Source organism: Somniosus microcephalus, chromosome 2 (genome assembly GCF_052327205.1).
Source record: "Somniosus microcephalus isolate GS21.2 chromosome 2, FLI_Smic_1.0, whole genome shotgun sequence".
Taxonomy (NCBI): domain Eukaryota; kingdom Metazoa; phylum Chordata; class Chondrichthyes; order Squaliformes; family Somniosidae; genus Somniosus; species Somniosus microcephalus.
Window position 1 is genome coordinate 234,411,659 of NC_140988.1, and position 16,537 is coordinate 234,428,195.

General features: G+C 41.5%; 1 protein-coding gene across 3 annotated transcripts in view; it reads right to left on the reverse strand.

Moving 5' to 3' along the window:
* Positions 1-859: 859 nt before the first annotated feature.
* The window catches only part of kdr (kinase insert domain receptor (a type III receptor tyrosine kinase)), an 89,441-nt gene continuing 73,763 nt past the window's right edge, over positions 860-16,537 (reverse strand). For 2 of the 3 annotated variants that reach the window (XM_085970027.1, XM_085970019.1), the window contains exons 24-30: positions 16,097-16,208; positions 15,866-15,965; positions 13,606-13,711; positions 12,070-12,215; positions 9,636-9,729; positions 8,505-8,590; positions 860-4,044 (exon numbers count right to left, since the gene is read on the reverse strand). In XM_085970027.1, the coding sequence (XP_085826153.1) occupies positions 3,846-4,044; positions 8,505-8,590; positions 9,636-9,729; positions 12,070-12,215; positions 13,606-13,711; positions 15,866-15,965; positions 16,097-16,208 (843 nt within the window). In that variant the 3' untranslated portion in view covers positions 860-3,845. Of the gene's footprint in view, positions 4,045-8,504; positions 8,591-9,635; positions 9,730-12,069; positions 12,216-13,605; positions 13,712-15,159; positions 15,286-15,865; positions 15,966-16,096; positions 16,209-16,537 lie in introns of those variants that run through there. The other variant, XM_085970033.1, reaches the window with a different exon arrangement.

Here is a 16,537-nt window from a genome sequence, read left to right on the forward strand (position 1 = left end):
TGGATGATGTACCTGTCATGATTGAATAGCTGACAGTGTGTGCAAGCTGTGAGATGTGGGTATGAGGCTTGCAGCAATGGTAAGTGTGTGAAGGTGAGGTGGAGCATGTGAATATGAGGTATGATTCATGATAATTAGAGATTGTTGGTAGTTGAGTGATAGGGTTGTGGTGAATTGAGCAGTGAGGCTAGTGGTGCAGTTTGTGTGATATGGCAATTTAAGATGAATTCACTGACCTTGACCACTCGTGTGAGGTCGTTAAATCTTCCAAATCTCGGTGCTACACTGCTGGCATTCATAACAGTGGCTATCTGCTCCCACAGCACTTTGGTCCGTTGCCTGGAGGGCCTCCTGTGGAAAGAGGACCTCTCTCCTCCTATTGGCCTCCTGCACCAAGGCCTCCAGTGCTGCATCGGAGAACCTTGGTGCATGCACTCTCCCCTGGTGTGCCATCATTAATTGATTTTTTGCATTGTCTTCCTCAGCCAGTTGAATGATCTGCTGCAGGCAGAATGCACCTCCCCTTTATGAGGTGCAGACTGCCTTTAAATAGTGCAGGCTAACTTTAAATGCTGCTAGCCTTGCACAAACTTGGGCCCCCTGCTGAGCGTTCAGCCACTCGGCAGTGTGTTCAGTGCTAGGCTGAATGCCACAATCATGGAAATGAGCAGGCAGCACGGAATTCGCGCGCTGCCTGCAGTCCTCTGAACGGGCGCATTGCGATCCCCGCGCCCATTTTCAGGGCAAACGAATTTCCAGACCCATGTTTCTGAGAATATTTAGAATGTGTAATAGGTTAATTTCTTTAACGTAAAGCCAAAAGCCAAAAAGCATTAAGAAAAATATAACCACAAAAAAATTCAAATACATGAAAAATGTTTATTAAAAATTTTACAGAAGTGAATGTTTTGACACATGGTTCAATTTCCAAGAACTCTAAAACAAAACATATATAGAAAAAACTTTTTATACATTCAACACCCATTCTCTTTTGAGATTTGAGTTGTATTTAGTTTGAAAACTTTAAACAGCTTTGTGAACATTAAATTTCCAGTTTTAAACTAAGGCTGAGTTCAATAAATTTTCATGGACCGAAAATGTGCTGGTAATAAATGGAGCAATTAAACACTGGGGATTAGATTAGAATTTTCACCGCCGGACAGAAAACTGGTGATAGCAGATCAGCTGCCCATCATGCACCCTGCCCAAGTTTCCTTTCCGTTGAAGTCAATGTGCATCGCCTGACTGAGGGACATGTGACAGACCCCTTTGCATATGATTGCATTAATTCAACTAAAGAAATAAAAAAAATCATTAAGTATCAGATAGTTTGATGGCAATGTTGTTAAGAAAAAACTTTTTTATTGTTTGTTCCTCATGTAGTGACAGTTTAATCCTTAATCATTAAAGATATGTTTGCTACCTAGCAAAACCATCCAAGGATGAGTAGCCCCTGAACTAAAGTTGCTTACCTCGAAAGTGATTTGGTTTAATCGAACTTGTTTTATATTAAAAATGGATTGGCTAAGAAAGAATGTCCCGATTAAAAAACATTGCTTACTAATCGATGTCTGTTATATTGGCACTTATAGAAGATGTGTGTCTTTCATTATAAGAACATAAGAAATAGAAGCATGAGTTGGCCCTTTCCCATCTGCTCCACTATTCAATAAGATCATTGCTGATCTTCTACCTCAACTCTACCTTCCTGCACTAGCCCCATATACCTTGATTCCCTTAGTATCCAAAAATCTATCAACCTCTGTCTTGAATATACTCAATGACTGAGCCTCCACTGCCCTCTGGGATAGAGAATTCCAAAGATTTACAACCCTTTGTGAAGAAATTTCTCCTCATCTCAGTCCTAAATGACCGACGCCTTATTCTGAGACCGTGAACCCTAGTACTAGACTCCTCACCAGAGGAAACATCATCCCAGCATCTACCCAGTCAAGCTCCTTAAGAAAGTTATATGTTTCAATGAGATCACCTCTCATTCTTCTAAACTCTAGAGTATATAGGCCTAGTCTACTCAATCTGTCCTCATAGGACAATCCCCCCATCCCAGGAATCAGTCTAATTAAACTTTGTTTCACTCCCTCTAAGGCAAGTATACCCTTCCTTAGGTAAGGAGACCAAAACTGTACACAATACTCCAGGTATCTCATCTGTCTAACAACAGAACAGCTTGTCCTGCAACATAGAACTACCTTCCATAAGGACGTATGAGAATTCCAAGTTACAAAGTTAATTGGTTACAAGAATGTCAGTGCATTCAGGTCAATAATTCACAGATTAACAATAGAAGAAGGAAGCTCTTGCCAACATCTATATGTTCCACCGAGAAGTGCATTGTCCAACATCAGAACAGGTTGTCTGGGAGAGGGCTAGATAAGATGGTAGATTGAATTGTTTGGTCCTCTCTGAGTTTAAAGGCCTGACCAGCAAGCAAGTTTACAATAATGTATCAATTTATTTTTCTTTAACATTACCAAATTTCTGTACTATAAAACACTGATTTTCTATAGCATTATTGTTGACAAACTGGATACAAATCTAAGAAATTACAGAAAACATAATATATGTATTGTACAACAGCATGAATTGCCTTGAGCAGATGTTTATTAATCTGTAATACTGCATGTCTTTTGAAATAATTCACTTTTGGAAGACAAAAGACAGAGAACCAGAGAACTAAAATGAATAGCTGCTCGAATACTCTCTCTATATAAAGTAACTTTGTCATAAAGGATCTTTCATTTATGAACTAATACATTGATCACTTTGGGGCCTTTTCCATGGTGATTGTGCAAACCATAATTAAGGCTCCGACTATTCACATTCAAAAATAGTAAAAGATGTATTTTGATCAATATATATATTATACACAGCACAATCCAATCTTTATTAACTTCCAGTTCGATGCTTACATATGTTTAGTTGGAAGCATTTTATTTTGATTACCACTCAATGAACAGAGTGTATGTACCACCAGATGAACCTTTCATGGTTTTCCTGTTTAATCAATCCAACATTCCTTAAAATGGCAGTAAAGAAAGTGTACTGTATACAGCATGCTCATTCAATGAAAACCTTATTATCTGTGTTCAATATATTACATTTATTTGAGAATCTGCAGACATTCAACACTCAGGTGCTATAAATAGGTGCCTATCTATACTTCCTCTCTCACATTCTCTCTCCGCACACACTGAAATGTCTAACTGGAGAGCTATCCATCTAACAGGAATGAAATGTACTTTGCAATATGGGATTTATACATTCAGACAGTTTCATTGTCTATTAGGAACCCAGACTTAGCTACCAGGTAACTTTCAATTGTGCAGTGGTTCATTCAACAAAAGCATCTCCTCAGCCTAGACTTGCTTGAGGTTTAGTCGGCAACTTGATGCAATGCCTTTTTGTGAAGTGATGCTGAGCACCAACATAACAGTCAATGCTTGCCACTTTTTCCAGAGAGCAATTCTGACAGCCTTGTTTCTTCCTTGTGTGCTGTGTGATGAGTTTATGTATTGGACAACCAAGGCTACTGGAGCTGAACTTACAAGAGTAAAACAGACTGGAGTTAGCTCAAGTACTTGGCCTGATGAATTGCTCATCAGTAAAGCTGAACAGTAGATATAATATTGGCTGCTAGTTACTCCACTGCCTTTATCTGCTATATAAAGATGCCTAGTGTCAATATTAATAATAGTTCTATTGGCTAGAACAGTCAAAGTTCATATTTTGACAATATTTTAGGTAACACGTGCGGTAACTTTATACAATTAAGGCTTAGGTGAATTTGCTACAAGATGGCATCCTTTGAGTTTTGTATTGAATTCTTAAACAGGTGGCGCGCTGTATCGAATCACATGGTTGTAATCAGCTGGTAAGGTGCAGTAATTTTCCTTTGTTTTTGCTTCTTCATTGATGTAAGGAGCTGTGTCCGTGTCATCAGAATGGTATCCTGACTGGTAGCCACTCGTCTGGTTGGAGACGTCAGATGTCACAGATTCTTTACTTTTGCTAGGAATTAAAGCACTGTAGATAAAAAGAAAATATATGTTGTAATTTATGTATATCATTTAGAAATGTTGTGGACATTAAAATACAATTGAAGAAGTTTGGGATAGAATTCTTTCCATTCACTTCTAGGAGTTGGTTTTGAATCCAGACCAAAGTGATTGGATGAAAGTCTTTTCTATCTGTTGGTCTTAAGAGTCATACATGAAATGGATTGGGTGAATGTCAACCCAATACCAGATGTGTGTGTGCCTAAGTGCAAAGCTACCTTTAAATTGACACAAACATGCAGAAATTCCACTGCGGGTGCATTTGTGGTGTTATTGCATTTGGCCCTGCACAGTTTCTGTTTTTGGCACACAGAGAAGATCTCCGTGGGTTTTCTGAGGTTTTCTGGTTTCCCCTCATATACATGCTTCTGGTGCACTCCCAGTGCAAATTGAACTGGGAGCATGGAGACTAGGAACACCTGAATTCCTGTTGGCGGCAAATTGTCCAATTCTGCTTCTGCTGTGTATTGTGCCATGGGTCATGAGTCCCCTAGAGGAATGGAAAGACAGCTCCTTATTATCAAAGAGCCCTGGAGGTCATGCTGAGGGTGGTGATGCCAAGGTTGCTTGCCATTTTTGGATGTAAGGGGCACTGTCCTTGGCATGCTGCAGTCAGCGTTCCCTGGGCAGAAGTAGCTGAACAGATAGATGCAGTTTCTGTAGTATGGTCTTTACACAGGGCTCCTTGGTAGGCACAAGGCCACGGAGACCTCCTACAATCCAGGTACACCTGCCTCTGCTCCTTTTCACCTTCCATCTCATTTAAGGGCAAGGGGTGATCCCAAAGGAGTTCCCATGATATCTGCAGGGCACCGGTGCCTAGCTCAGGCAGACTGTCTTAAATGGTGTGTGGAGCAAAACTTAAATTCAAACCAAAAAAAAGGGCAACAAGTTAAAGATCTAGTCCAAAGAAACTATGAGAGAACAAAAATGTTATTACAAAGCAAAAAAGCCCCCACACCACAACTGTTAAATCACTTTAAAATATTAGACAGGACAGCTTTAAGAGTGCAAAAGCAAAATACTGCGGATGCTGGAAATCCAAAATAGAAACAGAAAATGCTGAAAATACTCAGCAGGTCAGGCAGCATCTGTGGAGAGAGAAACAGAGTTAACGTTTCAGGTCAATGACCTTTCGTCAGCACTGGAAAAAGTTAGAGATGTAACAGAGGCAGGGGCACGGAAAGGGGGAGGGGGGGAAAGAACAAAAGGGAAGGTCTGTGATAGGGTGGAATGCAGGAGTGATTAAATGACAAAAGGTATGATTGTACAAAGCAAAAGGGGATGGTAATGGGACAAGTAAAGAAACAAAAGATGGGCCTAGAAGAGGTATAAATGGGGATGGCAGAATCATCAACAGCTGCCATCTGAAATAATAGGGGCAGAGGTTATGGTCTGAAATTATTGAACTCAATGTTGACTCCAGAAGGCTGTAAAGTGCCTAATCGAAAGATGAGGTGCTGTTCCTCGAGTTTACATTGAGCTTCGTTGGAACAGTGTAAGAGATCGAGGATGGAGAGGTCAGAGTGTGAGTGGAACGGAGAATTAAAGTGACAGGCGACCGGAAGCTCGGGGTCAGGCTTGCAGACTGAATGGAGGTGTTCCGCAAAGCGGTTACCCAATCTGCGTTTGGCCTTCCCAATGTAGAGGAGACCACATCGTGAGCAGCGAATCCAGTATACTAAATTGCAAGAAGTACAAGTAAATTGCTGCTTCACCTGGAAGGAGTGTTTGGGGCCCTGGACAGTGGGAAGGGAGGAGGTAAAAGGGCAGGTGTTGCATCTCCAGCTTTATGAGTACTTCTGCCAGCTGTTTATTTGTAGGTGTATGCAGCACTCAAGGGTTTACAGGTGCACAGCATGACGCTGCACCAATGGCATGAACCATCAGAATTTTTGGGGCAGCAACACGCCCACGGATGAATGAAATTAGTGCCCTAATGAGGCTTACAGGCGTCCTGCTCCCCTAGCACAGGCCCAGCGGAAAATCAAGTGCCAATTGGATGCAAGGCCTCTACCCCAATTGCCTCTCCCTCTGCACCTGCTGGCATATAAGAATGGAATTTCAGCCCCTAGATTGTTTTTCTTACACAGAGAGAGATGGCTGTTTTAGGAGGATTACTTCTCTGAGCAAGAGGGAAGCTTTTTTCTATATCTGGCTGCACTGTACCTAACATGGCAGTGCTTTGTGCTGAAAATTGGTTATCTGAACTGTGAAATTGTTCAGATTCTCAGCACTAACATCTTGCATCTTTATGAGCACAAAAGGCATCCTTCCCAAACAAAGGATATTATTATATATCAGTGAAATAAAGGTGAGCTTTTGGTTGCATTATGTTAGAGTCAGTATGAGTGAATAGCAACCTCTTAATGAAACCTCCATAGGTTGTAAATTAAACTAAAAAGATTCCGGCTCCAAAAATCTGTGGGCCAGTGATCCCAGCACTTACATCAGGATTGTGCTTGCCGGGAACCTCTGTGGTTGATCCCGACAAACATTCCAGTGTCAGTGGGAGGTTCCCTAATTAGCCTGTAAATGGTAAGTGTCCATGCCACTAAGGGTGCATCTAGGGTACCCATCATATAAAAGAAGCTGGAAAGTCTAATGTAGGTGTCTGGGCCAGGGACTAGAGAGGTAAGGGGGGAAATGGTGTCGCCCCCCCCCCCAAAACCAACACAGAGCTTTAACATTTTCTTTAAAATGCCTTATTTCTTCAGGGGTTCAAGCCTTGCTCCCAGCCTGAACCCCCAGGTGTGCCCCACTTCTACCGCTGTCTGGTGTGACCAGATGTACCTCTGCCAACCACACACTCAGTGAAGACCAGATAGCAGGAATGCTGACCTTAGAGTCCTCACCCACCCCCCCAGGGCCCAACACTTCATACGTCGACAGGAATATTTGAGTAGGACAGAGTGTCTGTCCCCAACAGGCCATTGAGGAAACTACGGCAATAGACTGGGATCCTTTGTATCTGGGTCCTGGCCTAGTTTCCAGTCTATCCAGAATATTCCTACCTATGTTGTGGCAGCGGTATGTCAGAACTGACACAGAATAAAATTATTTTCCAGAAATTCCCATACCTATTTATGAGTAGAATCAGGAATAAGGTTCAGACACTAAAGTCACACCTTCAGCATGCTGATATTAATAAGATTCTGGTTCTGATTCATTTAGTGAGCCAGTGAAATACAGGGAGTGAAATTGGTCTTTGGCAATAGGACAAAATGGACAATAGTCAATCGGCAGACCGTTTTAAATACCATGGAAAAGAAAATTGGCCGGGTGAAAAACAGGCCGTCGATTCTTCGGCACTATCGCCGAAGACCAATTTCACCTCCTTTGATCTTAAAACCAATCACAAGGCCTTCAACATGTATGGCAAATGGCTTTAGTAAAGACTTGTTCTCATTAGGAATTTCTTCCAGCTGCTTGGAGAGAAATCTTGATCTGGCAATCAGATGTAATTTTCCACCATTTTATAACAAACATCTTTGTGATAATGCCTTTATGACTCCTCTGAGATACAGCAGAATAACGTTGTGCTGTTTTAATATCTTACGAGTTAAAAATCCATTTGATACTAACTAAATGGAGATGATATTGACTCCAAACACAGCCCATTATAGTTCCATTGGAAAGTATATCAGATATTAAAGATTGTTAGCTCATCACAAACCAATTTCCTCAACACAAAACTAAAGCTGCCAAAATAATTCCACCTTTGTCAGTTTTTGTCCAGGTTCTAACTCCATTATTAGCACCGACTGAATGATTTAAAACCAAATTGTTATACAGCCACAGGAAGATATTTTTCAATCTGTATATTGTAAAGGGACAATGCAGCCAAACCACCGAAGGAAGACACCCCAGGAATGAAAATACAGAACAGCTTCTTGTTAGGGCTGTAGGTGTCCCTAAAATTTCACAATGTTGGGGAGGGGTGCGACTTGTGAAATTTGTCAATCTCTCCCTAAAATCTATGACAACCATTGATGAATTTCACTGGGGTTTGCAGAACTTTAGGTGCTCCACAGAACAAGCCCAGCCTGTGAAAAACATATAACTCTGCCTGTGTAATGCATGATATAAAATTACATGCTTAGTCGGCCAAAAGTTCACCTCAGATAGAAAGATAAGTGTGTTTGTGATCCTTGCTTGAGCTGTCAGGAGACATCTGTTCTCACTGTGATTGCATCATCAGTCAGTGATTAAAGCAGTTCTGAGGCTGGAAATTACTGTCAGTGATATTAGCAGACGAACACACACTCCGGAAAAGAAAATCTGGCAAGGTGTAAATCGGGCTGGTGATTCATAGCATCCTCATGACAAAAGTAATACATGACTCTACTGAATGTCTTCTCCCTCCCCAAAGAAATCATTTCTCATGAAGACAATTAATATAAACCACCATGGATAATGAAAGCTTACCTAAATGCCAAAGTCTGACTCTGCCTTGTTTCCAGTGTTTGAAGTTCCTCTGATGCAAGTATCATGCCACTGTCAGTCTGGTTATCCTAGTCAGGGAAAAGTACTCAGTGAAGACAAGTAAGCACGTCATAAGAAAGCATGAATGAGAAAGAGCCAATCATCTCAGTGAGCCTGCTCCTTCCACAGGCCATGTGCACCAGACCCTATCATGGACTCTACTTCACTTGTTTGATCTCCTGAGAAAAAGTTCTATATAAAATGCATCCTGATTCCCAAAGGCAGTTGAGCAAAACCACAGAGTATTCATACATACTGATATCTCAAGTATTAAAACCTAATCTGCTATCCTACGCATATCAACCCACTTTCCATTCACCATTCACCATTCCTTCGTAGCTCAGGACCAATGTTCCCTCTCATTTTTTTCTCGTGCGCCGTCCCCTTAACTGGCTGCGCGACCCTTTCAAATTTTCATGCATGCGCGGTTATTTCCATTGAAAAGCCAGTGAGCAGCCTGCGCGGGACCTCCAGGCCGTTGTGTAGCTGTGTGGCCACGCAGCTTAGCGGGAACGTTGTTCAGGATCCATTGTATCCCCCTTGAGTATTTGATCTTATCAGTGCATATTATGTTGTCCTTACAACCACCAATCCTTGTCTGAAACATATTTATTTATCTGCTTTTCTAAGTAGTTAATTGATTCAGCCTCAATTGCTTTTTCTGGCAGTCTATTCCTTACCCACATATCAACTACTCTGTGGAATGTTTCCCCAACCTCACTTTTTTATTTGTTCTCAGGATGTGGGTGACACTGGTAGTGCCTCATTTACTGCCCATCCTTAATTGCCCTGGGATGATGATGGTGGGCTTTCTCCTTGAACCGCTGCTGTCCTTGTGCTAACAGTGCTCCCACAATGGTAATAGGTTGTTAATTTTGAACCTGTTCTCCCCATCTCCATGCTCATAGCTCTAACTCAAACTGCTTGCTTCCATCTGCAATATCTATGCCTCAATTTATCTTAACACCCTTAAGAAATAAATAAGAATGCAAGTCTGTGTTTTCTACTTGGAAAATGCAAGTCTGTGTTTTCTACATGGAAAGGTAAGACTTCATTTTATGTGTCTATATGTACCTCTTGCACAATGATAGTTGTTTGTTCCACTGGTACGTCATCAAATGTTTTAACGCTCGCAGGTCTGCTTCGCTTTTTACTGCCATTAAGGTATCTAGAAAAAGAAACAAGACAGACGTGGTAGACAGTGCTAAAAACACCTGCTCTGAAATGCTAGGATTTATTTTCCAATAGACGCCATTGTAGCAATGTCATCGAATAGTAGATACAATTTCTTTCATAAATTAACTCATGTAAGGAGCGATTCTGCAATCCAGCACTCCCAGCAGGGAATGGCACTCACAGGGAGAGCATCTCAGGTTAGTGCCCGTGATTTATGAACGAATGGGCCTCACATTTTCCAAGATTCCCTCCCTGTGAGCACTGGTGGGAGCACTGAATCATGGAATCACCCTGTAATCCTGTGGGCTTCACAGACCAATATATTTGTAACAGTAGTGGATATCGGTAATTCATGGAATAATAATAGAAGAAACCCAAAACACAAAGGTATATTATTAACAGTGACCAATTTGGAAACCTTTTAATGGAGAAACCTGTGGTGAGATAGAAACGGTAACTTAAGAAATCATTGCTGATTTTTTGCCCTCTTTCTCAAATGCCAGCAACAAGATAGCAGAAATTCACCAGAGAGTTTCCAGTGAACATTGTTTTTGTCAAGACGGAGTTTTTCTCCAGCAATCCCTGCTAAACCAATAAGTTGCCTGTTTTCAGTATTTTTTGAGGGATTTCTTTCCCAGTATGATTTCACAGATAAATGTAAGCAATGTTTACAACTGAAGGAGAAGATAACCTTACACATAGATACTATCTGTGATTAAAAAATAGAATCCATTTATTGTAGTGTCAAATGGAGCTGGGTGGAGGTTCATATGACAAAATACATCCGAATGCAACTAGTCTCCATAGGCACTGCTATCAATGCTTCTGAGTAGATTCGCTGCCAGGAAATTCCTGTTCCCTAAGCCGCTGCAGCAGCTGAAGCAGGGATCTATCCACCTCTGTGGACGGGGTTATTTCAGTTGTATTTTCCTGCCGTTTTCCAGTGCTTCTAGATGCACCATATAATTCCTACAGTAGAAAGATTGGGCAAACCACTTGTTCCTAATTGTCTATGCCATGCTTCAGATGGTCACTGGGAAGTGTGCAAAGCATCCAAGTGATAACTCATCCGCCAATCTTCCCTTCCTCCCTGCACAGACAGTTCTGGCCTCTGCTCAGTGCCATTCCACAATGAGGATGCTGGAACTGGGACTTCATCAGACTGAGAGAATCAAACCTGCATTTAACTGCGTGGCTCCTCAAAATGTTGCCGCAATGTGTCACTATGTCCATGTAAATCTAGGGGCTGAGGGAAGGGAATTTCCATGTTGGAAACTTCCTCAGGTCCGGCCTCCATACCATGAGTAACCTGGAAGGCAGGATGAACCTGGCATACCAGCTGGCTCAGTGGTGGAAGTCGGGTCCACCGGCGAATCCAGACCTGGAAAAGCCTATAGAGGGGCCTGATCCACATGTGTGTCGATACTTTTGCAGGGAGCACACCAGTGGCCCCCGCCAAGCAGCCATCAGTGGACCCAGTTCAAAGCAAATAAGAACTTAAGAACATAAGAAATAGGAGCAGGAGTAGGCCATTTGGCCCCTCGAGCCTGCTCCGCCATTCAATAAGATCATGGCTGACCTTCTACCTCAACACCACTTTCTTGCACTATCCCCACATCCCTTGATTCCCTTAATATCCAAAAATCTATCGATCTCTGTCTTGTAATAAAGGCCAACGTATCATTTGCTTTCCTAATTGCTTTCTGTAACTGAATGTTAACTTTCAGTGATTCATGTACAAGGACACATAGGTTTCTTGAACACCAACATTTCCCAATCTCTCCTGTTTAAAAAATACTCTGCATTTCTATTTTTCCTACCAAATGACCCTGACCCTGACCCTGGATACTCCACGGAGTCAGGAGCGGAAATGACGTGTGCCCACTGTGCTGCTCTTCCACTAGTGAAGAAGGGCTGAGGATTTTCAGCCCCGTAATATTTTAAAGTAACTGCACCAAATATTACCTATTGTCATTGCTATTAGCCATCCCGTGATTCTGAAAATATTCATCTATTTATCTCATTCACTATGAGCTATCTGCTAATTATGCTACTATCTATGGTCATTTATAATAGCTAGCTCATCAACTGGTAAATTGTTTTATCTCTCTATTGCTTTTAATACTTTGAATTTTATCCACTGTTGGATTTTTTCCATAAATTTTTCCATTCACTGTTCTGTGTTACATCCCTACAACTTTTATGTGTCATCCTCTGATCTGAGCTACAAGTCAACTGGAATGGCTCAGCAAGGTTTCCTCTTATTTTCCTTCTGTTCACAGGCACATAAATGCTGCCTTCAGGAATGGTAGGATGTTCATTATATAATTACCGTATTCCTGCTGTGTTGTCGTAATGGAATTTTGGATCACACCCTTCCTCTTCCTCTGTACAGGAAGCAGGTGAAGTTGGTAGAGAAAGCCCGGAATCATCTTCTATAGTCAGTGACATGTTAAGCGGAATATAATCCTTGCCATCCTAAAAAAGTGCAGAAGAGAGGCATTTTTATGTTTGTTATATACACTGCTTGCAGAGAAAAAAGACAGAATTCAGTATGACAGCTTTTGTCTGCCCTCTGAGTCAAACCTATATTAAGGTTTGAACAAGCTACATTCCAGGCATTGTTATCTTCAATATGCACTGCTATCTACTTCATTTATTTAACAATAAATCAAAGTCCTGCAACATTTGTGAATTACATGGAATTTAATTTAGGAATAATAATTGCAATTAATGGGAAAAGTATCACTCAGGGATAACACCACAAAAGGGATGACATAGTATTATTATGAACATTCACATGAAGAAAACTGGCTGTTGAAAAGATTAAATCAACATATACACTGTAAGTAAAATAATTATTTTATTAAAATCACTCTTCGGATGCAGTTGGACATTTAGTATTCCTTAAAAGAGTCCCAGAGCCTACTGTAAAATGGACATGGCTGCAGTGTTCTCCATCTATCTCTGAGAAATAAACCTTTAAACACTGCAAAGGTTTTTACCACGTGCTGCTAACTATAAAGACAGAGGGGTGAAGGTTCCGGAAACTCCATCTACTCTTGACTGAACTACATCCGAAATCCTGGAGACAGGATCATTTGAACAATAGGGATATAAATAGCGCCCATGATTTTGCACTATGTGAGGCTCCACTGACGGCACATGGCTTTGCATAATTTACCATCTAGCTATCATATGATTGCCTGACGTACGGTCATAATCTCAATACATTTTCAGCAGGCAATTAAATTAATTAGGTTTTTTAGAAGTTGTTTTGGTCGGCTGAGTTCCTAACATATCCATCACAACGTGTAAGAGTCTCCAAACCAAGCTACTGGGAAAATCACATAAGTACAGCTGCTGTTTTGTTTCGTGTTCAAATTTCCAGAAGATTCAGTTTCTTTTTTTATATATAGTTGCTGTTTGTCTAATGGTGAGTGCATGCTTTCCCCCTGTAGTGATAGATCTTTCGATCACCTGCCAGAACTTCGCAAACCCCAGAAAAAAGGTATACGTGGCATTTACACTGTTATTCCGGAGTTTCCAGCGAAGCTACAACAGATGAGTGGGAAAACCCTTGTGGAAATTCACTCTAAGTGTGCAGCTCACAAGCATAGACCACCACTAATCTTCCCACTACTTGTGCAGCTCGGATCACCCTCAGTAGCTTTTACAGCTATCTGGTGGTGAGTGGGAAGAATCCAGCCCCAGTGATTCGGGTTCTCTTCCAGGGCCCATCAATGACCCAGGATGGAATACTGTTGAACTGTGTAGTTCAGGAATTGAGCAGTTGTTCTTGTAGACTAAGAAAATCAATTGAAACTATTTTGTAATGTATACACATTTTAACAAAGGGCAAGCTTACCTGTTGAGCATTTGCCTGCAGTAAGTTTCCTAGGTGCTCCACTAGTTCAGAAAAGACAGGCCTCATTTTGTGGTCCCCATGCCAACAGTCCAGCATTGTCTGATAGCTGATGGGACAGAACAATTAGCATGTTCAAAATTTATTTTGATGCAGTATGAAGTAATGAACTTAAAAGGGCCTGTTCATGTCATATATGTGGGTCCTGCATAGAAACATAGAATATAGGAGCAGGAGTAGGCCATTCGGCCCCTCGAGCCTGCTCCGCCATTCAATGAGATCATGGCTGATCATCCAATTTCAGTACCCTGTCCCTGCCTTCTCCCCATATCCCTTGATCCCTTTAGCCTTAAGAAATATATCCAACTCCTTCTTGAATATATTTAATGAATTGGCCTCCACTGCCTTCTGTGGTAGAGAATTCCACAGGTTCACCACTTTCTGGGTGAAGAAATTCCTCCTCATCTCTGTCCTAAATGGCTTACTCCTTATCCTTAGACTGTGACCCCTGGTTCTGGACTCCCCGGCCATCGGGAACATCCTTCCTGCATCCAGTCTGTCCAGTCCTGTTAGAATTTTATAAGTTTCAATGAGATCCCCTCTCATTCTTCTAAACTCCAACGAGTATAAGCCCAATTGACCCAATCTCTCCTCATACGTGATTCCTGCCATCCCAGGTATCAGTCTGGTGAATCTTCGCTGCACGTCCTCCATGGCAAGAACATCCTTCCTCAGATAAGGCGACCAAAACTGCACACAATACTCAAGGTGTGGTCTCACCAAGGCCCTGTACAACTGCAGCAAGACATCCTTGTTCTTGTACTCGAACCCTCTCGCTATGAAGGCCAACATACCATTTGCCTTCTTAACCACCTGCTGCACCTGCATGCTTACCTTCAGCGACTGGTGCACAAGAACACCCAGGTCTTGTTGCACTTCCCCTTTTCCCAATCTATTGCCGTTCAGATAATAATCTGCCTTCCTGTTTTTGCCACCAAAGTGGATAACCTCGCATTTATCCACGTTATACTGCATCTGCCATGCTTCTGCCCAATCACCCAACCTGTCCAAATCATACTGGCGTTTCTCGACATCCTCCTCACTGCACACATGCCCACCCAGCTTTGTGTCATCTGCAAACTTGGGGATATTATATCTAGTTCCCTCATCGAGATCATTTACATATATTGTGAATAGCTGGGGTCCTAGGACCGATCCCTGCGGTACCCCACTAGTCACTGCCTGCCACTCGGAAAAAGACTCGTTTATTCCAACTCTTTGCTTCCTGTCTGCCAACCAGTTCTTTATCCAAGTCAGTACCTTGCCCCCAATCCCATGTGCCTTAACTTTACACGCTAAGCTCTTATGTGGGACCTTATCGAAAGCCTTCTGAAAGTCCAAATACACCTCATCCACTGGTTCTCCCTTATCTATTCTACCAGTTACATCCTCAACAAATTCTATTGGTTGTGTGTGTGCGTGTAGACAATAGGTAGGGAACTAAAATCTAATAAGAACATTGTAACTTGTTTTAGGTGTCAGCCTTGGCTCTCTCACCTTAGTCAGAAGCTTGTGGGTTCAAGTCCCACTCCAGAGCATATAACCTAGATTGACACTTCAGTGTAGTACTGAGGGAGTGCTGTCTTTTTGGATGAGATGTTAAATTTTGCTCTGTGGCTCCTTCTTGATATGTGGAAAATTGTAAGCATTAAATTATGTTCTATCACTCTGTAAAACAGCACACTGGGGCAACAACATTGTGCAACAATTCTTAAATTAATGCCATATTTCATAATATTGGCTGAATAGATTAATTTATCAATGGATTATGGTCAATAAAACAAAGAGGGGAGAGGAGCAGAATTTTTTTTTATACAGCGAGTAGCTGTGATCTGGAATGCACTGCCTGAAAGGATGATGTAAGCAGATTCAATAGTAACTTTCAAAAGGGATATGGATATGTACTTGAAAAGGAAAAATTTGCAGAGCTTTGGGGAAAGAGGTGGGAAGTGGGACTAATTGGATAGCAATTTCAAAAAGCTGGCTCAGGCACGATGGGGGAATGGCCTCCTTCTGTGCTGTAAGATTCCATGAAAATAACACAAACTTGGGAGAATAAACATCCGTGCAGGTATTCTTCTTATGTACAGGATTACAGAATTGTGTGATTGAATGAAATTGGGGCAAATGCATTTAAAGTGCCGTAGCTCTATTAGTGCGAATCTACAGCACAAGAACATTGCATGGCAATACTAGGACTTACATTTCTGCTGTTGCATATTGAGGACATCGCATTCGTGTGCCTTCTTTAAGTCTTTGACAAAATTCTTCATCAATCTGAACGCCAGGGTATGGAGAGGCACCTGGGAAGTGATCAGTAGGAGTAAAAGGACACATCAGTTTCGCTGGGAAAATCACTTCTCTTTTCATCACATCCACTACAAACATTTTTCTAATTATTCAACGCCAAGAAGATATAACCAAAAGCACTCACCCAATGAGAATATTTCCCACAGTAGAACCCCAAAAGACCACACATCACTCTGTGTTGTATAAACTTTATCAAAGATAGTCTCTGGTGCCATCCATTTAAGAGGTAGCCGTGCCTAGAAAAGAACACATTATTAGTTTACTATACAAATTCTTACCTAAATATTCCATAGGATGACTTAAGGATGCATTATTTTACATCCTAAAGGGTAATCATAAAGTTTAGGAACAAACATATAGGATGCATGAATGTAAGCAGTAAATTTAATAGAATCGTACTTATTGATTCTGTCTTATTGACCAATATACAGTAGAAGCTCTTCACTAAAGGCTTCACTTCCAAGGGGTAATTTGAAGAATTTGCACACCTGGTGCAGAGGCCTGGCTATAGGGAGGGCATATGATAAATTCAAGGGCACAACCCACATGTGCTTTGCCGTGGAAC